At 43.6% G+C, this 26,818-nt stretch overlaps 1 protein-coding gene across 5 annotated transcripts in view; it reads right to left on the bottom strand.

The window, feature by feature from the left end:
• LOC142895879 (sodium-coupled neutral amino acid transporter 3-like) overlaps window positions 1-26,818 on the bottom strand; it is a 34,011-nt gene extending 7,193 nt beyond the window's left edge. The window contains exons 1-11 of one of the 5 annotated variants that reach the window (XM_076037211.1): window positions 26,476-26,818; window positions 12,275-12,512; window positions 11,076-11,108; window positions 10,869-10,935; window positions 10,357-10,472; window positions 8,096-8,169; window positions 7,503-7,595; window positions 7,245-7,326; window positions 3,103-3,185; window positions 1,667-1,725; window positions 323-466 (exon numbers count right to left, since the gene is read on the bottom strand). In XM_076037211.1, coding sequence (XP_075893326.1) covers window positions 323-466; window positions 1,667-1,725; window positions 3,103-3,185; window positions 7,245-7,326; window positions 7,503-7,595; window positions 8,096-8,169; window positions 10,357-10,472; window positions 10,869-10,935; window positions 11,076-11,108; window positions 12,275-12,405 — 882 coding nt within the window. In that variant the 5' untranslated portion in view covers window positions 12,406-12,512; window positions 26,476-26,818. Of the gene's footprint in view, window positions 1-322; window positions 467-1,666; window positions 1,726-3,102; window positions 3,186-7,244; window positions 7,327-7,502; window positions 7,596-8,095; window positions 8,170-10,356; window positions 10,473-10,868; window positions 10,939-11,075; window positions 11,109-12,274; window positions 12,513-17,439; window positions 17,560-26,475 lie in introns of those variants that run through there. The other 4 variants (XM_076037208.1, XM_076037210.1, XM_076037213.1 and 1 more) reach the window with 4 other exon arrangements.

The raw sequence follows: 26,818 nt of genomic DNA, 5'->3' as shown, positions 1-26,818 counted from the left end.
AAAGGCCAAACCAGATAAACTTACTCACGCACTTAAACGCCGAGGCAAATTTGGAATCTTCTCCTGCTGGAGCAAAGAGCTCAAGGGTCACTGTCCATCTCTAAATGTCAAACACTAACCGTCATCAAAGTGCTCGATTAAACTCTGGCACTTCTCTTAGACTGCAATCGTACTGGGGTGTGATTTTCATGCTTGGACCGTAAACTGTGTCACTGGCAGCATGCTGAAGATGACTGCGACAGAAGTGGGTGTCCGTCAAGTGGCCAAGGCAGTGCGGGTGGCTGTGCAGTCTCCCACGGAGCGGCATGCATTGAAAACCCACCTGGGTATTGAGATTGGCCATCTTAGGGATGCAGGCCGGATCCACTACGTCGGGATCTGACATGTTGACGTTCAGCGCGCCGGCCGTCCCGTTGAAGGTGAAATCCACAAACGGACAGGGGAGGTTGAACTTCTTGTAGATCACCTGCACAGAGGAAAACAAACAACGGTCAGAATAAATATGCCAGGCGGGTGCGAGAGAGAGAGAGAGAGAGAGAGCGCACAAGGATCAGAGCACCACACAGACAAAAAAGTGGGTCAGTGAGAGACGGCGAAGCACAGCCGGGGCCCTGCAGCAAGCGGACATGGATCTGTGGCAATGAGCAGAGACAGCAGGGAAATACTGGAGAGAGACTGGTGGGAAGGTGGAAAGACATCCACTCTTCCTATAGAGGGATGATGCCGCACCCCATGTGTATACATACATACATATGTTGATATAGATGGATAGATAGATAGATAGATGAAAACATTTGCATAAATATTTCAATTTCAAATTTATTCAGACATCACAAGATTAATACAAGTTACCTTTGGCCTCTACAAGTATCTATATGTACTTATTTACTTATATAGAGAAGTACTGTAGTAGAAATAAAATGTTTATGGAAGTCTTTTCTTAATTGTTCCCGATATGTGTATGCATTATCATATATATATACATATGTGTATATATATATTTACATATATATATATATACATATATATATGTGTGTGTGTGTGTGTGTGTGTGTGTGTGTGTGTGTACATAATTTACTGTGTATACTGTGTGTCCTTGACAGTGTTGGTGAGTAAGTAATCCACTACTGTAATTAAACTACTTTTTTAATAACGGCGTAATGTAACGGGATTACTGTGGCAAAACTGTAATTATATCATAATTACTTTATCAAGTAATGAGTCCCTTACTTTTCCAAAATATTTTGCAAGCTAAAAATGTTTTATCATCCAAAAAAATGGGCCTCAGAGAAATTTAGAAAAACAACCGAAAACAACGTCGCAGATTATTTTAACAATATGGGCTGCGCAAGAGCCACCAGTGCTGTGCATGAGTTTGTTCTGTGAAACGTGCAGTTTGTGTTCAGAGAGCAAACATTCTTTCATGTTAAGAGGTAAGAGGACAGACGCAATATTTGCACTTTAATAAAGTTCATTCCAAAGCACTGAGCAGCTGTTACTTAATCTTTTTTTTTTAAACTAAAGTAATTCATAAATAAGTAATTGATGACTGATGAAACAAAGTAGTTAAAGAAGCAATTAGATTCCCAACAACACTGGTCCTTGATGGGCGGGCAGGATGTAAAGCCAGCCTAGCAGTGCGTTGACACAGTATCTGAGGACCTACCGAGATGAGGAAGAAAACCATGCAGCTCAGGGAGAAACCGCTGGTGTATCCCAGGTATCCTGAAAGACAAACACTTCATCATCACTCCTCTGATGCTAAAATCCGAGACCGCGTGTCCCCGCTCGTCGCTTGCCGGTTCTAATGCCGGCACGGTTAATGAAATCTCCAGTGTTGAACCGTGTGCAAACAATACGCTGATGACACAATGATGGGACTTGGAACTCGTTACTGGGCTCCAGCGACCGCCGGCTCCATTGTCATTTAAGTCTCGGCGGGAGACAGATTTCTTGCAGGAGGCCAGCCAATACGCTCGCTTATTCCCCCCCCCCCCTTCCCCTTGCATCTGTTTCCTCTCGCCAACTTGCCCGTCAGAATTGCTGCGACACAGACGGACGGTGAGGCCCTGAGACAGACACGGCGGAAACACACTGGGTGCGCGCGTGACAGGGGGGAAACAAAGGCGTATTATCGTGACGGCGGGTGAATTATTCAATCTACAATTATCAGACATGGCTGGACACAGTGAATGCAGAGGTCCACGCCAGGGGACGTCTCAGTGGGACGGCAGTGGAAGTGGGATGAAAAAAAAAAAAAAAAAAACACAAACTATTCAAGCGTCACGTCATATGGAAATGAGTCAACCCTTTGGTATGTTACATCATTGTACTGTGGGTCTGAATTGTTGCCAGACATCGCTGTTGTTTTCTCCACCAAGATAAGGTGAAAAAGATTAAACACATACACACACACACACACACACACAATTTAAATTGATATTCCTGACAAACACAACCAGTGCAGTGTGACCAAATTGTTAAAATTATTATTTTTTCAGTTTTTTTGGGGTTTTTTTAAGCAGCCCTGTCAGCCCTGCCCTTCCTTTGTTGCAGTGAAGTAACTACAGAACCAAGTCGGTCACAGCCAACAATGCTACCACTGGCTTTACACCTGCAGTTAACAAGATTTTAATTTGTAACATTTTCTCTTTGGTTTTCAATACAACCAACAGAAAATCGGATCTGATGCAGTATCTATCACTTTGACAGCCAGTTGACCTTCATCTGCGAGTTTCATGAACATTATGCAGTCAAATAATGAAAAAGGGCCGATATATTTAAATCAGATCAACTGGTATATGCAACAATAATGAACTGAGAACAAACAACTTTATGTCTCCTGTGTCCCTATTTTTATATAATATGACCGTTGCATCCTATTTATGTGCTTTTTATGGTTCTTAACATTAGGCCAGGGGACTGCGGTTGAAAATTAGCCTCTGGCTAACACCTGCACATTGACAGGAATTGAATGTAAATTAATGTGCGTTGTCAAATTCAAATTAACTTCAAATATAATACAAAAATAAAAAACTGAGATTTCAGAGACAAACAACCTCATTATTATTAATAATAGTGCTTGATAATGTTCATACTCACCCAACTGTTTCATGAGAGCCAAGGGTAATATAACCGCAATGGACACAATGATCACGAGGTAATTCCCGTTCAGGTACCATTCACTGTGGGGAAGCAAAAAGACACCGGTGCAGCAATTGAGTGTATTGATTTGAAATCACTTGACTCAAATCCTGCAATCAAACTTAATTCAGAATGGCTATTCGGGCGCTGTGGCAGGAACCGATCGACACGCACGACACAGGAGAAAAGTGGAAAAACAGGCTTACATGGTAAGAATGCAACAGTCGCCTCATTAATGACTGTGTGTTTTATACGTTCCTGACTGAGCTGAAAACTAACTTTTATTCTAAGATGAAAACAAAAGTACAAAGCCTATTTACTTTGTGCTCTGTTCAAAGCGTTCCCTCAACTCTTCCTTTTCTTTGTGCCTCTGGATACAGAGACGCCCGCCTGAGACATTCTCCTTCTTCCTCCTAGTGTTTGCTGAGGGGCTTTAGGGGAACAACCTTAAATTCTTGTCTTCTTTTTATCCCTGGTTTAGGGATTAGGTTCGTTCTCTTGGTTCTCATTTACGGGACGTCGTAAAAGGAAATTTTTGCATCATAAGAGACATTACACCTTTAGATGTCTGAAAAAAACATTATCGCCATGCCTACAATTAAGACCTAAGCAGTAGTAAAAATATCAATATATCGATGTTTTTTTCGATACTGAAAACTAAAAACGATACGATATGACTTCTCCGTAGTATCGGTATATCGGTACTACATCGAGGCGACGTGTGGCGCCGCCAACACACACACAAACACAGTGTTCGGAGTGTTCGGAGCGTACTTTCCCAAATATCGTGTCGAAGTCTGAAATCCAGTATCGTGGTATCGTAACACAACTAAGCAGTCTTATTTAGCTTCACCGAGTAACAAAATCAAAAGTTGGATGAAGCCGGTTCAGTGTCCCCACAGAAAGTGATCTGCATTTTAAATCCCACACGACTGGCAACATGTCAGTAACGGCAACGACAAGAATAAAAGGTGCAAAAATGACAATGAGGAACATGAGTAAAAGATTCCCAAACAGTCCACACAAACCTGCCACATATCACTGAGTGTCTTTGAAAATGATCAATATGAGATATTTTGAGAAAAGTAATTTCTTGTCTGCAGTCAGGTGAGACACACTGCAGGGGCGCAACATCTGTTAGCTAGCCGCAAGCTACCGTCAGCCTCACACACAAACACACACACGCACACCAAACGACACATCAAAAAAAAATTCAAATGAAAATAGGTCTCATCTATCTCGTTGTCATCCTGCCCTGTGGCCATCTGGACCTGGCACACTGTATCTCGGCAGCGCTGATAGAGACACGCCCACAAACACGCCGTGTTTTTAAAAAACACACCACTGCACAATCAGGCGATGAACAAACACAGAGACACCGTCAGGTGTTCATAAATTAAACATGCTAGCTGATCAGTGTCAGAAACGCACACGCGCTCGTGCGTGCACGCGCACACACACACACACACACACACACACACGCACAATGCAGACTCGGACACACGGCAAAAATAATAAAGTGCCATTTGTTAAAACAGAGCGGTTGCTCCAGACTGTGAGGTGGCCCTGTTACTCAGTCCATCCCCCTGTACAATTTAGCAGTATAAACAAACACCCACTGGCAAGATGAAATGTCACTGGAACAACGTGTGCTGTCATTTCAGCTAAACGTGATCGCCGCGCACGGCCAACGGCAACAACCGGTGCACAGACAGCGGAGCAGACGCCATGAAACGATGCTCTGACGCTTCCTAACAGCAGCGGGAGACCACGGCAATCTTTCAAAAATGTATAAGGCAACATAGTTCTACTTGCAGTCTTCAGTCATCTCACGTCTCACTTGAAGAGGTTTGAGGTGGAGCAAAAGGACAAATCCAATTTACACTTTAATCTGAAGAGACAGATGTTTAATAAAACTGTCTCTGCGGGTCATTTACCAATTTATTCACCGTGTGTGAACGGGGTGAACTTTCCACCTGCATTTTTCCCTCTCACCCTCATTCTTTTCCTCGAAACCGAAGCGATAGCGCAGCCTCAAATTTGGGCAAAAGTCAAATCAAAGCCGCGGTGTTGTTTTTCTCTGGGAGCACCTGCCCTGGACAGTGATATCCCATGGTTTACGTTTTCAGCTGTGGAGTCGAGCTGTGTTTTGATGTGACTGTTTTCCCGCCGCTCTCCTCCTCCAGGGTCACTGTCACAGCTGTTCCCACGCCAGCTGCTCCATACATCCAGGGAACTCCTACTGCCGCCGCCTGACACGGAGCCTCCCACGAGGCCAAATTCGCTGCAGATGCACACGATCCTCAAAATGGAGTGGATGGCAGTTGCGGCGTGCACGATTTAGTGAGTCTATCAGTACTTTTTTATAACATTGTAAGTTTAGCTTGCTTGCTTAGCGGAGCTCAGACTGCTGATTCTGGATGCGGAAGGAAAAAGTAGAGATGAAGGCAAGAATGGATGAACAATACCAATGGCTATCATATCTATGTACCGTAACAACTAATATGGACAGTGACCTAACATTTTTCTCGTCTTGTTGCCATGCCCCTTCTGTTAGCTTTCCGTTACCTTAGGTTAGAAAATATGCAGACCTTTGCTCATAAACACAGTGTTTGTAGCGAAATTTAAAAAAAAGTCCAATGTTGTGCAAAAAATCTTTGCCTCCAGTTTGTCTGTGAACTCTCCAGAAATCAGAAAAGTCAATTCATTGCTCCACTTAACACACATCTCCAGAAGTTGCCCCTCGCGACATCGTAAATGACACTGATACTCCACTGATACATCTCCAAGATTAGTGACAGCAGCCCAGTCGGTCTGATCAGTGACACTGCCAAGTTGTTTGTGCCTCCTTGCAAACATGGAACACATAGAAGGTCGGACAGGAAACTAAAAATGAGAATTGTTGCTGAGGGCTGCTAAAGGAGGGACAATTATTTGTTTTTTTTGCAGATAATAAAGTATGAAGGGCTTCAGAATGTTCATTTAGTTAAATTTTCATAAAATTATATCATAAATGTCATTTTCTAACAACAGAGCACTTAGCCAAAATAGAATGAAAATAGATGGTTGAGTTGATGCAAATTGGGAATGGTTCATGAACTGTCAAATTTTAGAAGATGTTGCTTTTCATCGTCTTTTCAACAGCAGCAAATCAAGTAAGGGGTTATAAGGGAAATGTGTATGAAACTGAATTGTGCGCAGGGGAGAAAAAAAAACGTGTTGCGTGTTTGATGTGCTCGAAGCGCTCCCAGCTGATAGCAGCGAATATTGATGGAGGACCGTGAGCCCTGAGCTGCAGCAGCGTGCGTTTGGAAAGGATAGCACTATAAATTGCTCTGCCACGGCTCATTGAGCAAGGGAGCTTCACGCTAGTGTGCCGCCCGTATTACCCAATAAATTAGGGGAAAAAAAGCAAATGCTATCTGTATGGCCTGGAAAAACGCTGCGCAGCAGATGACGTTAACTGGCTCTTCTTCTGAGTCCTTTAGCTTTCATATGACTTGATAGTTTGCCAGGTGAAGGTCAGGCAGCCCCGTTGAAGTCGTGAGGGGACACACACACTCAAACGGGAGCAGCTCACGTGTCCTAAATAATATGCTTTCTAGTACAAGCCATTTCCTTTAAGAAACAACACAGGAACAAATGGATGGATCGTTATTGGTCGATTTGAATATTTCAAAAATAACACGGGATGCCTTCCATATAAAAAACAGTTCTGAGCAGGACGTAACCGTGCACGTGCAGCATGTGGGTTAATGTCGGTGACTACACTGAAATAAAATGCACTTTGCACTTGGAGACTTAAGACTGTCAAAAAGGAGAAAGTTCGAGCGAAAAAGGAGACCAACAACGAGGGAGGAGTTATGGAGAGATGGAGCTATGCCTCATTACTTAAGAAAAGATTTTTATGGACCATAAACAGGGAATTGCAATGGTGGTGTTCCTGAGATTTGATCTCTCTGGGACCTGGTTTAAAAAGTTAGCACAATTGGATAAGACATGATAAAAAAAAATTAAAAAAAAACTCACCTACGTGTGGATAAAGCCTAGTGTTAATACACGATGTACGAATGAAAACGAGCATGCAAATTGACACTTACCCTGCAGGCTTGTCCACCTTCAGAAAAGCCTGGATGACCAAAGGGAACTCATACTTGACAATGTACAAGTAGCTGGACATGGCTGTGATACGTAGACACAAGCAAAGTCAAAGTCAAAGCCAACACAAATAAATCACCAAATTACGCTCTTTATTCATGATAGAAACCTCAGCGGATGCATATTAATGCAAAGTCACAGCAAAATAATCTGAGCGTCGCCGACGACAAGCTGGTGTCAGTTTTTAAGTGTGGGCTCACCTCCAATGTTCTGCAGCGTGATGGCGATACCCGCAGCCATCTTCCCGGGCGTCCCGAAGGCCCTGTAGCCCAGCTGCTCATACGCACGAATGCCTGAGGGAGAAAAATAAAGTGTACATATATGTCAAACTTTTAATGCAAAGGAATTAAAAAAAAAAAATGTATTTAGCTCGTGCAACTGTAGCCTAAAAGATGCATGTCCATCATCGAGGTCATCATCAAGATATAAACTGAGATTCCCTTCATTTGTAGAAGACAGCAAGGCAATTTCAACACTAGTTTTACATGCAGTTATTTACACCAGCGTTTCTTAAATGGTGGGTCACGACCCAATAGCCATGACAGACAGTGGGATAGTGTTTTTATTTTTGTAGAATAAAGTTGAGAGCTGTGGTATAAATTTGGGTCGCGACTTCATGATAAGGAAAAAAAATGTGGCTCCTGAGACCCCACCAGTGGAGAACCACTGATTTACATGAGACGTGATTTTGTTGGGCTGATGTCAAAGATTCCAGTACCACTCAATGCACCGTGGGCCCTTTTAGTAAACAGTGGTAACGCACCAACAATGGCGTCCCAGGCTACAGGCTTACCTACAATACCAGAGGACTTGAGCAGCAAGTGGATGGAATAGGACGAGAGAACAGCCACCACTGTTAGGAGCACCCTGGAAAGAGACAAGCAAGCCGGAACATTTAGAAGTCTTACAGATATTTGACTTCAGCTCTAGTTCACCCAACTCTTCACTGCTTTCACAGGTCATTTCTTTACACTGTGCATTCAACTAAAACCAAGATTGTTTTTCTGCTTAGCAAGTCTAAGGAGGGCCAGATCCACAAAGAATGGAGCGCAGCTGTCTATGATGGCATCTTTTGGAACATCGTTGCGCCCGTAATCACCGCCTTCACGATATGCCGACGTGAAAAACGGCCAGAAATGCGTCACCTGAGCCGTGGACGCACATTGCGGTCTGGAAACATGGCCGCAATTTGTGTCCTAGATGGTTAGATATGAAGTCACACACACACACACACACACACACACACACACACACACACACACACACACACACACACACACACACACAGCTTTTGTGAGTGGAGTTTCTGAAAGGTATTTATGCGTATTGCAGAGAATTACCGGGGTTTTTTTTTCAGTCTCACCTTCTTTGAAACAAGATTGTGAAGGATTTCCAACAACACGCAGCCCTTTGACCTTTGGTTGTAGAAGGCGGATGAAGTTTTGTCAATGGGCCTCTAATTAAAAGACTTTAGTTGTCTCCATTCTAACTCCTTCCCTCAGACTTTTTCCACTTTTAGTTCCTACTTTGGCAAAGCTGACCCTCCGTCTCACACGGAGATACGCTCTTAGCTCCGTTTGCTTTTTCCTTACGAAAGCCAACAGCAGCATTTCTTTCATCGCTTCCTCGACTCTTGGCTGGATTAGCCAGTTTTTCCTTTCTTCCCCCCTCCCCTTGTTTGCCCTGTCAAGTGGCAGTGGGAGGACAGATCTGCTGACAGCCGGACAGGCGGACACACTCGGGCTACTATGGCTCCACGCACAGCTTTCCACCCGACCGCATTCCTAGCAGGGCCGGGGGCCACTGACCTGCTGAAGCCTTGGCATCCAGTGACACAAACATTTGTGCTGTATGAAACATTGGACCCACGAGGGAAGCAACAGGGACATTCCCAAAGAAAATATCACGAATCATCTGAAGCAAACCTCAAAAAGAACTGCAATAACCAAGTCAAATACAACCGCAGGTGCTTTAAAATTCACATCACGAGTAGTTTACTTTCTTTTCCTGTGGGCAAATAATCCTGGCGAGAAATACTCAATACAGACGACCATCCTCTTCCCCTTGGGCAATGTTGAATGGGATGACTGAAGAGTTTAATAATCCTCCGACGTTCAGTAAACAAGCGAAAATTGATCCCGTGGGGGGGGAAATAACAGTGTACTGCAGTAGTGGTTAGCATTAATTTGCCTAATATAACCTCAGTTTGTCTGAGAAAACACTTGACTCACTTGCAGGTCGTCTGTTCCAAAAGAAATATTTATAGAGACTGGTACACTGAAAAAAAAGGTTGTTAGGTCAAAAATGTGTTTGTTTTAAACAGAAAATAAATACATTAATTAATATTAATATTAATATTAATATTCACTCTTGCAATAAACTATAGATGATTTCCACTCTGGAGACACGGTTAAGCCAGTGCAGACAGAAAACAGCTTAAGAAGTCACACAACTGAGCTCAAAGTAAGCAGCTTTCTTCCACACAAAAGAAAATCCTGCAGACATGACCGACTCGGACAAAAGGACGAAAGCACTAATTACTGCTTAGAGTAGCTCAATACACCTCAGTTATTTTTCTGGACTGTTTTCTTGGAAACAATCATGTTGCTGCTTGTCGCTTACAGATGCCACCGCCACAACAAATCTGTCCAAAAGGCCCGGAGATGCACCGCACATTGCTTCACACTGGAGCCTTCCGTTGTAATTTTGTAAAAAAAAAAAAAAAAAAAAAGTCAAGGACAGAGGGAGTTCCCCAAAGGGAGGAGGGCACTGGTTTTGTCTCTGCCTTTTTTTTTTTTTTTTAATGCTACTGCTCTCATTACGTAATCAACCGTGGGCCCCAGATAACGCGAGACAATTTACAACACAATTAGGCGTTATTGACGTGTGACGCGGCTCCCCACAGGAAGAGGCAGGAAGAGTGAGTCACACGAGGCAACATCTGCGAGTTGACACTTCGTCACGGCAATTCCATTGTGCGGCTATTGTTGGCTGATAGGTTGTTATTATTAGACGCTTAGTGTGGCAGAACGCAGAAAAGGAAGAAGAACTTACAGGAAGAGGACGACCCCAGTGTTGGCCATGGCGTACGCCAGTCCCAGGATGCCGCTCCCCATGATGGCGTTGCCCAAGTTGAAGACGGACATGCCGAACGAGGTCTTGCCCTCGAACTAAGAAATGTGAGACGATGCAAGTGAATGGCAGCGTTGTCTAAGGCGGTGTTTTTCCACCACCGTGCCGCAGCACACTAGTGCGGCATGAGATAACGTCAGGTGTGTTGCGAATAATTATCCAATTGCACCTTATTGATATGAAAAATTGTGGAATGACTGCGTTTTAAAGGAACTTCAGCCTATATTCCTCCCTCAGTTCCTCTGTGTGCATCTAAACACTAAATTGTCATTATTAGGCAAAAAAGTGGAATTTCCTAATATTTTTGGTCGGTGGTTTTCCAACATAAAAAAATGTGCTGTGGCTCCAAAAAGTTTGAAAAGCACTGATGCATGGGACCAGCAAAGACAGCTTATGAGGATTTCTTGAGGTATAGCACACGCTGGGGAACTTACGTCCGTGAAATGCGGAGCCCTCTTGTCATCAGCGCCAGAGAGGAACTCCTGGCCCTCGGTGTCGCCACTTCTGTTGGGACAGAAACGTCGTCAAGCAACTTAACTTAGGGCAAAGAACCGAGAGTGACGCATTTGGATGCACGGGGAATTCCTTCGTTTTTTTATTTTCAGAGGCAGGCTCTCCGTTTGTCGCAACGTCCGACGTACCTCTCGTTGTGGGAACTATTGGGAACAGTTTCCCTACGAGGCAGTGCCGTCCGTCACCCAGCGAGTGCACAAGGAGGAAAAAACAACACCCTCAGTCACAGTATGAGGAGCTAAACGGCGCGCAAGCGCTTGCGTTTGCAAGAGTGGCCCTGCGTGTCCACCAGGGACATTTTGTATGGAGGCTTAATCAACGTGCACGTTCTCCTGAAATGGATGGAGCAGGGTGCACCTCCCAAGACGCATTCAGTGTAAAAAAAACAAAAAAAAAACACAACTTGCTCCCGCACCTGCTTGCTCACCCTTCATCTTCCCCTATTCTTCAGCGACGATGAGATGCCGGTGGAGACAACATTTTCACAAGTTCTGTTGTTTGATCGATATTCAATACGCCTGGTGTCAACTGCTTTTTTTATCTCTTTTTTTCCAGCGATGTGGTGAGGTCACCTCCTCTGGCAATTCTAAACACCTGTAGCCAACTGATTGCATTGGTGTACTGATGCTTCAAAATGAAGTCACACAACTGTTGTGAAATGTTGTTCCTGATGAAGGTCGATGGACTGAAACGTCGACCTAATAAACAGCACAGCAGTACAGGAGCAAGTTGTGATTCTTTTTTTTTTTTTTTTTTTTTTTTCTTCTGCAGTGGACAATGACGAACAAATGAATGAGCATACATAGAAGGAGGGCAAAAACCCATTGCTAGTCAACGAGTCATATAATGATTATGCCATTAGCGCACTGGGCTGTCCAGTGGGGAATCTACGGCGGTGACAGAGGAGGTGGAGGCTAAATGTCTCGCTGGCAGGAGCAGCGCCGTGCACTCATCATGACACACATGATTGCAGGGACGGTGCGTGCAACCAGCCCCGTGGTTATGAAACAGCCACTCCAGTGACAGCGCTCAACCGCCAGCCCCGGCAGCAGGGTGACATAATCAGTCGCGCAACAAACACGAGGGGCCGCTGCTTTGTGTTTTCCCCCTGCGACGCGCTCTGTGAGCACCAGGCCGTCCTCTGCAAACGCTACACTTTAGCCAAACATCTCGCCATCGAAGCAGATTCACGCTACGTGTTGCGAATTGGTGGTGCAATCTCGTGTTAGTCTGACCTCCAATGCGCGTTTAACTAAAGACAACAATCAAGATCCGGTGATGAATTTTCAGACCGGGAAAGAAGGCGGTAAGGTGGGAAAATACTCACTTCTCTTCGTTTCCTGCAGGTGGCGTGCTGGTGGCGGTGCCCTCACCGGGCTCATGACCCTTCCCATTGGGAATAACGCTGTCATCTTCAGGGGCTGTTTCCACAGCACTGGCCACTTGATCTTCACTCATTCTCGCTGCAGGGCCTTGTTGTGTCTGGCTCTCCAATATGCAACTGTAAATACCTGCTTCAGTGTTTGCAGTGGCACTCAGGTGGGAGTTTGCTTTGCTCCTGGGCTCTGTTGGGGAGGGGGGAAAAAAGATTGGTGAATTAAACTGTAAACATGTGGACGGGCCGACTGTAGAAGGCTGCTGTTAGTTTAAATAAAACCTGAACATGCAGATCAAAATGGTTCGACAGCCCCTGATTTCTCAGAATAAGGTGGTCAATTATGATGTGATTATTGGGACTATTACCAAACCCCTTATAGTCTGTTAGGTTTTTTTTAAGTGCATGAACATATCAACTAAAATTGGACAGCTAAACAAATTAGAAAAAAATAAATCAGTTGCTAAATAGGCTCAAAATGTATTATAAACTGGGCAATGAATGAGGGAGCCTTATGAAGCCGAATGCCATCATGACCCCAGTGGCCCTCAGTTGCTCATAAGTCTTGTGAAGTTCACTTAGCATCTTTAAGGTATGCTGTGTAATTTGTATTCCAAATATTGAGGAGGTTTTGTTTTCCAAGAACAATAACAAAGGAAAGTTAGCAAAGAATTACTGTTCTCAACGCTCATGTGTCATAAAATTAAATTAAAAAGAAACACAGAATTCTATTGTCCAAGCAGTAACACTTTTATAGGCTTAGCCAATTGTAAGGTGATTACTTGTAAGAAAAGCAGAATGTGAAAATTGAATAAAGTATAATATCGCATTGAATTACATCCAGACAAACTACATTGTATGGTGGTTTGCAGAATTGTGGGCATCTCAAATCTGCCTGTAAATGCCTCTCATTTCCTCACTACAGACTCATCTACTGGTGCATCTTTGTAATTGGTTAGCAAAAACAGTTCATTTCCCTACTTCCTATAGTTAGGTTACTGTTATGATGGTCTTTGTTTCGGTCCAAAAGATCTGATTTGCAATTTGTTAACAACCATTCCTTGTTCAGGTCAATCCAGATGAAACTCAGCGAACGACAAACCAGCTAACTGGCCTGAACCTTGGCCTGGGGCGGTTCTTACAACTCTGACTTGGGTTTGGATTGAATTGGAAACTTCCATTAAGTCTTCCGTCCACTTAATATGTGTGCGGTGTAAAAGCACCTTTATCTCAACAGATGTGTTGTTGGACTCACAGAACTGCCCGGATACTGGTGACAAGGGCCCATTACCCAGTTGGCCCAGTCTCATACTCTTTACTCTACACAGCATTGATTGCAATGGAGGATACAAAGACATGCAGCTCGAGGGCCATAGAGGACCAACACGGACAACTTGCTGAAACCCCCCCCTGCTAGAGGTAAACAGAGGGGAACCAGCTGAGACCAGCCACCAACCAGTTCTAGCCGTCTTTGTGGCCCCATTTTTCTGCTTGTCACTTTTCTCTTGGTTTCCCCTCTTATTGAGGAGGATTCAACACAACAACAATTCACAGGGTTTTCTGTACAACCATTCCTGGCAAGCACTCAGTCGTCGTTCCCCCCCCCCCCCCCCCCCCCCCCGCTCAGGCCACTTCCGTTTTTCACAGCCAGTCCTTTGTAAAAATGTGTCCGCCTTTTTGGCAAAAAATGACATTAAAACATCAAATGCGGCGGAAGGTTCCTAAACCCCTGGCCCTCTTCTCGCTGATCCTCTGAACCTGTGTCACCCACCACGCTGCTGTGAGCTCACTGTACGCCGCCTGGCCTCCCGGTGCCGGCTAAAGTCGAGCAACGTGGTTGGGCAGCAAAGCGCGGCGCACAATGGCACATGTTGTACGGTTTCCTGGGAACGGCTTGGAGAACAGTGGCGCTATTGTGCCAGGCATCATTATACTGCCGGAGCCCCCTTGGCTGTGGCTCACCAGGCCACTCGAGCGGCTGAAAAGGTATTTCACTGGGCTTTAATTGAAAAGACGCCTCCTTGAATTTAGTAAATGCCAGATTCCCGCATTCATGAGCAGTTGTAGCAGAGTTGCTGACGGTGGCAGAGGCAGGGCCCCTCTCTTGGGACGAACCACTGCGCGGACCACAACTCATTAGAAGGTTAGGGGCGAGGAGGGGATGGGGGTGGGGGAGTTTCAAGGACGATTCATGAAGGTGTAGTCTAGATGGAAGGTCGAGTTGTGACTTCTTCAATCGGTATGCTCAAAAACAAAGCCAATGCAATACAAGACATCCTTAGGAACTTCAAGCAAAGGAAGAGAAGTTAAAAATTGTTTGCAGGATTGATCCTTGTCCCTCCTGAGCTCCGAGGGAAGTGAAGGCACAGCAAACGAGGTGTGAAATGTGGCAAACATGCTCCATTAAAGGATAGAAACTGGCAACAGGAACATCGATTTGGTATCTATTTGTTTTGTTTTTTTTAGAGAGAGTACAGTGAAAATGGTTAGTGCAAATCTATATTCATTGCACCAGGATGGGTCCAGTGACACAAGCTCCAACCCCATTGTTGTGGTTGTTTGAAACAAAGGCGGATCTGTGTGACAAAAAAAGGAAAAAAATCTGTGGCCTGAGACATTATGTCATGCAATAACCAACATCACATCACACGCATGGAATAATAACCACGAGAAGCGTGAAAGAAGAGAACTCATGTAAGGGAAGAATATTTTAGCTGCACTGAATACATTACAGGAATTGACATACCAAATTTTGCTTCTTTTTTTTCCGCTTACAATCGTACAAAAAAAAAGCGAAGCATGATGAGCATGTTTGTTTTAATAATCACAGATTGCAACTTAATGTCCAGTTTTAGCAATTAGATTTTTGGATTTGATGTTTGAAACAATGAGTCAAATGTCCCCAAATGTCAGGACTTCATCTTACCGTCATCTTTTTCTGTCATTTCAATATGGCGTGTTACTGCCGACAAGATGGATTTTACAGTGTAAGTCCCTTGAAAGAAGTAGAACAGAGGAAGAGCAACTCTAACTCTAGCTGGCAGCACCACTGGCAAATAAAGAGGAACAGAAGACAAATATGTGTAACTGACAAAAGCCTTCAAACAAATAGTGTTTTTTTTATTGTTATTATATCTTCATTTTAAGTTGTTCCTCTGCAATAGAACAATGTCTTGACCTTGCCTGAAGCTAGGGGGAGATTCTCACAGAGAAAACATGGTGAAGGCCCCGCTATGCTGCGATGCTGTGTGAATGACAATGACTGTCCAATTAGGTCAGTAGGTGGTGCTTTTATGCATTCGTATCTACTGTGTGGACATGCTGCTCATCCTGAAGAGAGTTAAAGTAAGACCGCTGAACGACAGTGGAGTGGTTCAGAAATGTGGGCAAGAAGTGGACCTGCACATGATTGAGCACTTCAACTAAACACGCTCCAGTGGCAAAGAAAAAAAATTCAAAAAAGAAAATATGAATCTCAGCCTGCCACTGTGTTGATAATTGTCTCTACAAAAAAACTGAAAGTCTGATTTTGGTGTTTGCATGCAGCAATTTGTTGCTGTTTTTTCCTCCTTAAGTCCAGTATGTACATTCCTGCAGGCTTCAGTCTTAATGTCTTCAATGTAATGTATTCAAAATTAACACAAACGTCATCAAAATACAACTACAGTGATAGTCAATATTCCAGTTTCTTATTGAGGACAAAAATCAATACGCACCATAGTTTTAATATTGTGTTATGTCCAAAAAAAAAAGGGGGGAAATTATGAGGAGGGGTTTGCTGTTGTTTACTGCACAACATAAAAGACTAAGAGAAAAGTAAAATGTAAGTTTTTTGCATAACAGAAATGACTAAAACAGGTGAGAAGAATGTTGTATATTTCAATAAAGTTGAAAAAAGCCTATTTTGTCAGTATTGTCAGGGTGGGGGGATGCGGGGGGGCATGACAGAGAAAGTCTGAGAACCACTGCTTTAAGTGACAATCCCTCCAGTGCAAGAGTTAAAGCCTGGTTGCAACACTGACGTGGTTGGAGTAAATGGCTGTTCTCACAGCAACAGCGAAAGGCGATGTTTATTCAAGGCCTCGTCCAAAACATCACTTGAGTTTGCCAACACACAGCGAGTGCGTGCGCTTCAGTTGCCTGGCTGTAACGTCAGCAGCTCGGCTCAGAGACGTCATCCCACACAGAGGCCGGCACGGCCGGGCAGCTCCGCTTGATTGTTATTCGTCAGCCGATACCTGAGCAAACAGCGCGGCGCATACTGATTCTTCTTTGGACGCTGCTTTGCAAAGTGTGAGGTGGCGAGTGTGCGAGTGTGCAAGTGAAAACTGGTTCATTTAATGTCTAATGTTAAACTGCCAACCCCACTTCCTTTCCCACTAAGTGCTAAGTGACATTCCAGCAGTTTTCCAGGCAAGTCAGCTTCTCTGATTTGAGTCCTTGCTGACAATTGTTGAAAAATTGTGTTATTTTTAAATCATTTTATTTTTATGAAAGGAGTAGGTCTTGGACTTAAGTGTTCTAATCTAAATGATGTCTAAAAACTTTTAGAAGCCATTAAAAGGAAACTTTTTTCTGATATGAAAGAAAAGTGGAAACACCTTAGCCTGCATATACAATATCAACAATCTTTGAAAAAAAACTAAAAGAAAGGTGTAAAAGCTTGAATAACCTGCTATTGTTGCACCTACTCATCAACCCTAACCCTAAAGGCAGCAGATGTTCCATCCCTAAACTAATCCTTCGGATTTATTCTATTTAACGATATTAGTTAAGACCTCATGGAAAGCATTTGAAAAGGGGACACAACTTGGGCATTCAAAGACTATCCAGAATTTATCACCGCCACTGTTACCTGGTCCCTGCAGATCAAGGTTTGTTATTGGTTCAAGGGGCCAGAAAATAGCAACACGTCATTTTCCCATGGCGAGCCACCGCAGGGCTTGAGCACTGTTCTGTGTTGCTTCCAAAGCGAAAATGCAGAAATTTCAGAGATCAAATCTGAGCGATTTTGAAATCTGAGTCGCAAAAAAAATCCTTCATAACAAATGGAACAATATTTCATTTTTCATTCCTCTTATCACAGCGATATTCTGAACAGAATATAGAGCATTTACCTTATGTTACCCCAAAGCCGTCGACAGGAAGAGAGATTTCCGGGAGATTAGGAGGAGAAGTACAATTTAACGCTAGGCAGTTATAGCACAAATCATTTTATTGCAACCGCTGGGCTGACGGGTCGGCGCTTATGACGGTCGCAGAAATGATATGACGGATCAGATTAGGGGTCGTCTGGCTCAAAAAGGAAATGTGGATCAACCAGCTCAGGTCACTCCATACACTGCTGCTGATAAAAATAGCAGTGCAGGAGAAAATGGCCCGGTCGTAACCCGGCACGGTGTCACACAAAGCTGTGTTTAAGTGCCACTGAGCACAGCAGCTGCCTGAAATAAGCAGTAAACACTCGGCAAACATGTTCGGCAACCATCTGCCTGTATACTGGTTGTTCATAGCTGGGTGAGCATGCTTTAGGTACTCAGCATGCAACGTGTCAGGGAAACAGGCGGAGAGTAATAGGCCTAAAAAAAATGGCCCAGTGTTGTTGACATGATAACAGCTCAGGAAGGCAGGAAATTACTACATACTATGAACTACCACTAATGCTGACTCAGTATCTACACCATTGCTCTTCTGGTGTTCATTGATCTTTCAATTCCTTCAGAGTGATCGATTCCAATCGTACAGCTTTGACAATGTCCATCTTTGTTTAGGACACAAGCTTGTATTTCAAAGGTTGCCAACTTTTATGTCTGTTTAAATAATTAAGCTTTTTCATCAAGTTTATCGTTGTAGTCCTGCGGGACAGATCTCCAGATCTTAAGCCGACCCGGCCTACTTTGAACTTCTTCCACATGGTTTCTGCTACAGATTCAATTCCAACTTCAAACAAGAAAAAAAAAAAGGATTTGGACCTGAAATTTGCAAGTATCCAGTGCACAGCTCTTGGTTTTGCCACTTTGATTTAATTCACTGCTCAGCATTCACATGCATTCCGGGGCAGAAAATGCAATTATCTTGTGGATATCATATTGAGTTTATGAGTTCAAAACGAACATAAGTTGTGACGTCAGTTCTGTGCTCCATCCGATCCAGCAGCCGTCTCGTGTGAATGGAAGTGAACGAGGCAAAGTGGACGTTCACCCACGTGCTCTTTGAATATCTAACAGGTGAATGAAGACCAGACATAACAACATCAGCACTTACCTACCAGCTGCAACCCACCAATGGGTGCCTGGCAACGTTCGGCAAGCAACCATGTAACAATGGCCGTGGCCCCAGTCAGGGCTGAAATGTACCCATTGCCGTGCTCCAGTGTTCCGCTGCATGAACCGGGCCACAGCAGTTTGATGTTGTTTGTTAAATTTGTCAGTACTTGGTGTCCAGGTTTGATGGTAACAGTAGCCTTATGTGGAGAACTACAATGGTGGAAAAAAGTCTTTGGACACCTCATACAATTTGTGATTGACGGTACTGTATTGAGGTTAAGGACAGAAATACGATTTTCCATGAGACAAATTAGGCTCAGACTTAAAAAAAAAAAAAAAATGAATAGAATATAATTTTCGTTTACACTTTCCTTTACATTTACAATGTAACAGCAATGTGAACGGCCTCATACGGGAGAAGAGACCTTTAGTAAACGTGGCTACAAGAAGAGGAAAGTTGCTGCAATTGATGGTCGACTTGTAGATGTTTCCTGAGGTGACTTTATATAAGCAAGCAACAAGGAGCCATTGGAAAATACCCTGGAGGAGTTCCCTCCTAGCGGGAAATCAAACACCAACAACATCAGATACATTTCAAAATGTCCCTGCGAAGAACTGGCAGCTTGTACAGGTTGTAACCCTGCCTTCACCTCATAACAGCTGGGATAGAGTCCAGATACCCCATTTCCCCGAGAGCAGGGGTCAGTAGTAAAAGAAGATGGATGGATGGAAGGATGGATGGAAAAAAAAAATGAGTGACTGACTTCATAATTTGCAATAGGTTTAAATGTGCAAACGTTTCATTGAGCATTCAGCATTGGGCTAAATTTTGGTTAGAGTTGGGAAGCTGCAGCACATATGGTTGTTATGTCATGAACTTTCAAAATGTTAAACTTTAGACACTTGCAGTAGCATCATTGGTGGGTATTTGCAGCTGAAATAATTTGAGATATAACTTTGTTCAAAAAATTGGTAATTACTCTTGCATGGGAAGTGGGATTTCTTCGGAAGTGCTTAGACTGCCCAACGCTTGGATGCTGAATAATACAGAGAGATGGCTTGATTTTAACAAAACAGACTAACCCGGGAGTGAAATAAGTACTCAGGGGCTAATATTGGTTCAATCAGCCGAGCAACCTCGATTAAGCTGTCTCAGCACCAGCCTGTCACTTTAATCACTGATATTTTTGCACAATAATCGGCTCCAGCGTGAGCTTGAAGTTCCAATGCTTCCAATCTTTTGATCTTGCGGTTTCAGCAGCGCTTTTGAAACGTGTCCAGTGTGAGCTGTTTGCCCCAGAATCGCTTTGCAGCCGTTCTGTGGACCAGACACTTCCAGCGGTATTAAGGGGTTACATACTCAATGAGGCGGCATAAAGCCTCACAACACAGCTGCTTCTAACGGGCAGCATGTGTGAGGGGCTTGTGTTAGCATCTCTGTAGCATCTATAGCTGTGAACACATCCCATTGGTTTCACCAATTTAACTGGTGAGTCCTTCAAGACAATGACACATGAGATTTCTGCTTACAGGAGTAGTTTTGTTTATCTATTTGCATATTTATTTGTTAATTTATTGGAGATGTAACACAACCCTTTTGAGAGCAGATACACTGAACGCAAGATGCTTTTAATTCTGGTTAATGAGCCCTCTGCTGAAGCAGCACAACAATGCTGGTGTTAATTAGGTTATCGACTAAGGGTGCTGGATAAAGGATGAGGCTACATGCTAAAAGTGGATACTCTGAGGTGGTCCAGGGATTTATTGTGCCAATTAAACAATAGCCATGAACCATAACAGGGAGGATCTTTGCTCCACATTGATGTTACACTATTTCTCGTTTGTCCTTGTCAATTGATTTCATTAGCAATTGCTTCGTCTGTTTCCTATCTAAGGAGACAGACATATATATACTGTATATATACAAATATGTATATCCATAAATATGTAAATAAAACCAAGCAAAAGGTCTGACGCATGGCAACAGAATTCTGTGTTGGGGGCAGGTGTGTCACTGACAGTGGCCCCCTCAGAAACACAACATGGTCACAGTTACCACGAGTAACGGAAACCCTCCAGATTGAAGGCTACACCTAGCATGATTTTAGCTAGCGTTAGCATGCCTTGCGAGATCAATCGACCGTCACACACTTGCGCCGTTATATATTTTAATCATCACTCAACATTTTCTTTGCTTGCTCGGTGGTTGTTGATTTGTTTGGAATTGCGGGTTTGGTGGACGCAGATGAGAGGAGCCTCCTTGTTTCGCTTTACATGCTGCGCTCAGCCGCGCTCTCTAGCGGTGAAAAATCAATCGTCACTTTGATTAAGCTACAGCATTTGTTACTGTTTTCCCTAAGTTCTAGTTTTTTCAACCTACGTTTGTGCCATAATGGGTCTGAACTTCTCATCAAATGTTTTATCAAAACTCCATTTTTGTACTCTGATGTTGGCAGAACTAAATACTCTGCACTGTTTAATCTAACCAGTGTCTCACACCTTCATTTCTGAACCAATAACACTGCAACAACATGTGAATGTGCTTAATCACAATTAATCAGAACATTGTCTGCCATTAAGGTGATTCGATTTTTCAATCAACTGACGGCGCTGAATGTATACAAGTGTTTAGTGAACCACTTAAACACATTGGATTGGAGATTGTACGAAACTCAGAAATTGCTCTAATTGCATGAATTGTTTTTCAACTTTATCGAGTTAAAAATTCTGCACTATGCACAAAAAAAACATCCAATCAATCTGCCTCCTCCTCCTTTACACTGGACCATGGTTTTAAATTAATTTGTAGCTCTGTTCATATCAAACAAATGTGTCAAATACATGTGACGCATCTCAATGAGAGTGTGTGTGTGTGTGTGTGTGTGTGTGTGTGTGTGTGTCCTACAGTCCCTCAATACCACTGTAAATCCCCGACAGGAAAGAATGAGGGATTAAGAGTTTTCTGATTTGTCCGTTGGTGTCTGAGATGCTCCTCATCTCCGGGGCTGTTAAGCCGCTACGACGCAGCAGCGTCACAGGCAGCAAAGCTACTTGATGAGGCCTCTTCTTTCCACTAGAATCTACCATCAGATGGGAATTATCTCACAGCAGGCCATGTGATTGAGTCTATCATAGGGACTACTGTCGGGGGTTTTTTTTGGTTTGTTTCTTTCTTTCTTTCTTTCTTTCTTTAAAACAGGGATACGGGGCTGTTGCATTAAACTGTCCATTAATGATTTATCTTTACTGGAGACAAATAATGAATGCTAACTAATAGGTAAGAAAATGGTGCTCTGATGTAAAAGCACCACTGACACCCTGTGCTCATAAGTTATCTTCAGGTTTTCACCTCCCAAAATGTCTCTCTGTATATACTGTGTACTGTATATAGTGTGTGTGTGTGTGTGTGTGTGTGCGCGTGCGCGTGCACGAGTGTCACTTTGGCCGTTTCCATGCTGAAATGACTGTGTTGGTCACTCTCTGCAGTTTCAGACTTCATTATGCCGTGTGTGATATTCACCACAGCTTGTGGCAACTCATCTCCCTTATCCCTGCCTGGAGGTTTTAATTAATGCCGCCTCTTATTGGGGAAATGCGATATGCCAGAAAGCATGTTGAATGTTTTTTTGTGGCGGCGATATGAGTGAGTTTGCAACGTTTTAGTTTTATTCGAGAAAACTCGCAATGTCATTTCTTGATTGTTGTAACACCTCCCCAAAAAAACACGACACAGCGACTCTCGTGTCAATTGTCTGTGTTTCATCATGCTTAGAAAATTTAAAAGGTTTTGTATTGTTTGGGTCATCACCACCCACCAATCCCTTTGTCGTATATAACACCATCAAAACTATAAGGTATGTTTGTGCTATGGACAAATATAGTCGATGTTGCCACATTTTCAGGAGGGGATCTTAATGTAACCAAAAACAAACAGAAATCCTGTTTCCTATGAACGACTGTCTTTTGCATTTCAGTTAGAAATCAATGTTGGAAATTCAAAATCTATCTTTACATCTTTGTAATTGCTGCTTATGTGTATGTGGGTACACAGTGTATAACCCAACACCCCTTCAGCACCTCATGAGAGGCAGTGATAATTATGTTGACATTTTTTCTTACATAAGCTCGTTCTGTTTGCTTGCCAAATCAAATTTAATATTTAGTGTGACGGAGAAAAAACTCTTGACCGTTTGTCTAATGTGGGTATTCAGGTATTATATTTAGTATCATTATTAGTTTCATAATAAGATGCATAATGAATATATTTTACAGATGGTAAACTCACAGCCAGGACACGGTCAAGGAAGCCTCTTTAGAACAAAGGCGGTCAGATAACCACCCAGACATCATCCTCAATCCACACTACACTGCTGAAGGCCAGCCCCTTCAACCATGTGCCCTCAGACAAAGCACCATCCTGTCCTGGCATCAGCCTGCTGCCTTCCTCCTGCTTCCTGCTTCCTCCTCCTCCTCCTAGAACGAGGACAGCGAAAAATGGCCGACACTTTCTCTGAAGGTCTATTGTATAATGCATTATGAGTGCATTCATAAGAAATTATAATGCATCCATAACACTGTCCAAATGTTTATACATGATCTAAAGAACATAGGGCAACATAAAAACAAAGTTTGATCACAAATGAGGCACACAACGTGTTGCAATCTCATCATTCAGAATGTTGACGACAGCACTTCAAAGAGGAATCTGAAGTCTTAGGTGGTTCATCGTGTTAAAACTAACACTTCTAAAAAAATAAGATTAACAGCAGTGACACATCCTAAGATACATTGTATTCTAAAAATCCATAGTATAATGCAAAAAATAAAATAAAAAAATGTTTTACAAACCATTGTGATTAAATGGAAATGCCTTATGAATGCATTCAGAATACATTATACAGTAAACCTGCATAGGAAGTGTTAGTCAAAACGGAAAGAGGTGGAAGTGCAAATCATGCTGTGTGTGACCACCACTGATGACTCTGACACATGCTGCAGCGCTATGGAAGTCCAGCACGACGCCCCTTTCAGGGCACAGTGTGCACCTTCCGCAAGATCAATGGAAGTTTGAAATCCTAACTATTTCACAGAACCAAAATTCGTCAGAAGGAAAATAGATGAATGGTTTAATGATCCCATTATGCAAATTTCCTTCTGGAGTATAGCCTGTCAGTGAACTCCCAAGAAGTGAGAGATCAATCTTGATTTTACCAAGTGTGCATGCCCCATTTGCTTTCAGAAAAGTGTGCTAAAACAAAGTAATACCGTAATTGGAGAAACCAAAATCACCCTTTGTGATGTCACAATGGGCACTGATACTACCACAACACCTCGCCCAGGTCCTGATTTCCAGCCAGGTGCCGAGGACCTGGCTACCTTGACTTTGTCCCCTCCCAACATGTGTGCACTGTGCAGTACAACAAAGCATCAATTTTTTTAGAAGGAAACTAAAGCTGAACGTTTTAGCAGGAAGTTGCAAACAGGGGGCTAAATTCGCTTCTTTTTTTTTCCTGAGATCTGTAAAACTCTGTTAATCCTGTCCAACTGTTACAGCAACGGAAAAATAAAAATCTGAAAATTGGTTTAATATTAGACCTTGAAAGTTGAGCCTTGAGACTCACATGACTGTACTCAGGCTCGTCCCTTTGAAGTTTTTTGGCTTTGGTTCCTGTCAGGATTTAGGGGAAAATAATCTTTTGGTTCTTGCTCGAATATTAACTTAGTGGTGGTGAGTTCATTTGTCACAAATTGGACTGTCTAGAGGGGAGCCAGCAAGTATCTTTTACCATCAATTAGCAGACCTCACCTTGAGAAAAATGTATTTACTCCACGTACATCCTTAAGCTCTTTAACTATGACCTATATTGAATCCAACCAGCAGGGGGAGATGAAGGTGTTTTGCCTGTACCTTACCTCAGCTCCCCAACCAGCCACATCAGCTAACGCTACATAAGTTAGTTCAGTCTCGTGTTATGCATGAGTGTTATGTGTTTCATCTGTGGGGAAAATATTAAAGGCCAGCACTGATATATTTTCCTTATATAAGGAAAAACAAAATTCAACTGAATTGATGCACAGCTCCCTGTGTCCTTTTTATAGTTTACAACAAGATATTCTTTTCTTCTAACCACACCCACCAATCCCCTTCTACACTCATGAGCCTGAAAAAAGATGTGTTTTTGTTCCTGCAGAAGTAAACCAACACAGGATTAGACGGCAGGTTATGCAGACACAGATCTTTTCAGAAATTAAATAGTAATTTAGTAATCCTCCATTTCTGTGGTCTAATCGCGATGAACTGTGAGAATATGAACTTATTTCCATTCACTCACGGTGATTACATAAAGCAGAACAAACAGCACGCGCAGAGCAGCAAATACTGTGTTGTTGTTGTCACGGTGGCAGCAAACTAAACTCCTGCCTTGAGTTAATCGCTGTTACTCGCTCTGGTTCGGAGTCAGTGAAGCCTGTGACCTTTAATTCAGAGCTCTCCCCACCTCTCGCGGCGCCTCTCTCGTTAATAAATACATCCAGCAATCACACCAAGAGGCACTCACTCCCAATGTATTTTCAATCTCCTTTGCGGCGTTGGATGCACGTGCACGCATGCACGCACACACACACACGCACACACACACACACAAGCCTCTGGAATACAATCTGAACGGGCGAACGTGGCGTTTTAATCACGCAGGGAATCAAAAGCTCAGCACAGGGCGTGCTGGCCGAGGCTGGATCAGCCTGGACGACGCAAATTCATCCATTCCCACTGGAGTCTTGATCAAAACGGGGCGCCTGTCAGATCTGTCCAGTCAGGTCTGGTGGCCACAGTCTCACCTGCTGCCCACCAGAGCGTGTGGTGACTCATCGCCGGCTGGCCGCCAACTTTCGGGGCTTAAGGCGATTCCAGAGGCACAGTTTGACCCTTCCAGCAGCGGAGTCACTTGATTTTGACCTCAAACAGTCACAAAAAAAAAGAGTACAGCTCTCGAGAGATGAAGGTTAACCAGGTGTATTTTAAGGCCCCAACATGCACTGCCTTAACTCCGGCATGAAGGATCTATGCATGTTCCCATTCTATGATTGCAGCATGGAAAGCTGCTTTGACCTACATTGAACATCTGTTAAAATCATGGTTATCTGCCTCCAATTGGGCAGCATGACAATAGACACGAGGAGCTGGATGGCACCTGTTAGCCGAGCCCTGACATGGTGTGAGCCAGCTGTGGCTCTGCCAACAGACCGCCTTCAAATGTGTGACAGATATCCTGCACGTCACCGACGACAGCGGCGATGCCTAAAGCCTGATGCACTGAAATTTGACCAGTGTGACCAAATTCCAATCAGAACTTCAGATTCAGATTCCCTCCAACATCCACATCTGATCCCGCTGAACCAGACTTGCAGTGAGATGGTGACAGATAAATCAAACATTCAAACGAGCCTCTGGCACTGAGTGCAAACGTTTTTCAAATCTCAAAAAAAGATGACCCGTGACCCTGAGCTCAGGAATAAGCGGGTGTTGAAAATGGATGGATGGATGGATGGATGGATGGGGGGAAAGATGAAGAAATCGCAACGTTTTTGCCGCCCAAATGTCCCATCGATCGTGGCAGCTGTCTGACTATACGGCGGCAAATCTGATTGAGCATCTTTCATCTTGACTTTCACTTTGCACCCCAACACTTGGCGACATCTGCCTTCATTTTGCACGAAATACACGCGCGAGGAGCGTCGTGTGCGCGGACGCTGTAAAGCATCTGTGCATTTTTTCGTCAATTTTTTATTTATTTATTAAAAAAAAAAAAAAAAAAAAAAAAGGTTGTATACATATACATGACGAGTTTGATCAAGCTTCGGGGAGCCTTACGTCGACGCGAGCCTTACCAGCGAGGTTCCACGAGTGAGTGTCCTCCTTCAGCTCCGAATACCTCCACACGGCTCGGCTGCCCTCTCCTCCGCTGGCTGGCTGCTCGGCTGGCTGCTCGGCTGGTTGGCTGGCTGCTCGGCTCCGTGTCGACCCCGCGGCGTCTCGTCCTGCCTCTGCCGCCCCTCTCCTCTCTCTCTCTCACTCTCTCTCTCTCTTTCTCCACGCAGCGCTAATGTCACGCGTTAATGTCCTCGTAATCCCCCCGAAAAGTGGGATGTGAAGAGCGCGAGGGTCCCGCCTACCGCCCGCACGTCGACGACTTTCAATCAAATCACTGACGCGCGCGCGCGTTTGTGTGTG

The sequence above is a fragment of the Nelusetta ayraudi genome, unplaced genomic scaffold (genome assembly GCF_046127955.1).
Source record: "Nelusetta ayraudi isolate G7.1 ecotype Tasmania unplaced genomic scaffold, CSIRO-AGI_Nayr_v1 ptg000050l, whole genome shotgun sequence".
NCBI lineage: Eukaryota > Metazoa > Chordata > Actinopteri > Tetraodontiformes > Monacanthidae > Nelusetta > Nelusetta ayraudi.
This window is presented reverse-complemented; position numbering and strand designations above follow the sequence as displayed.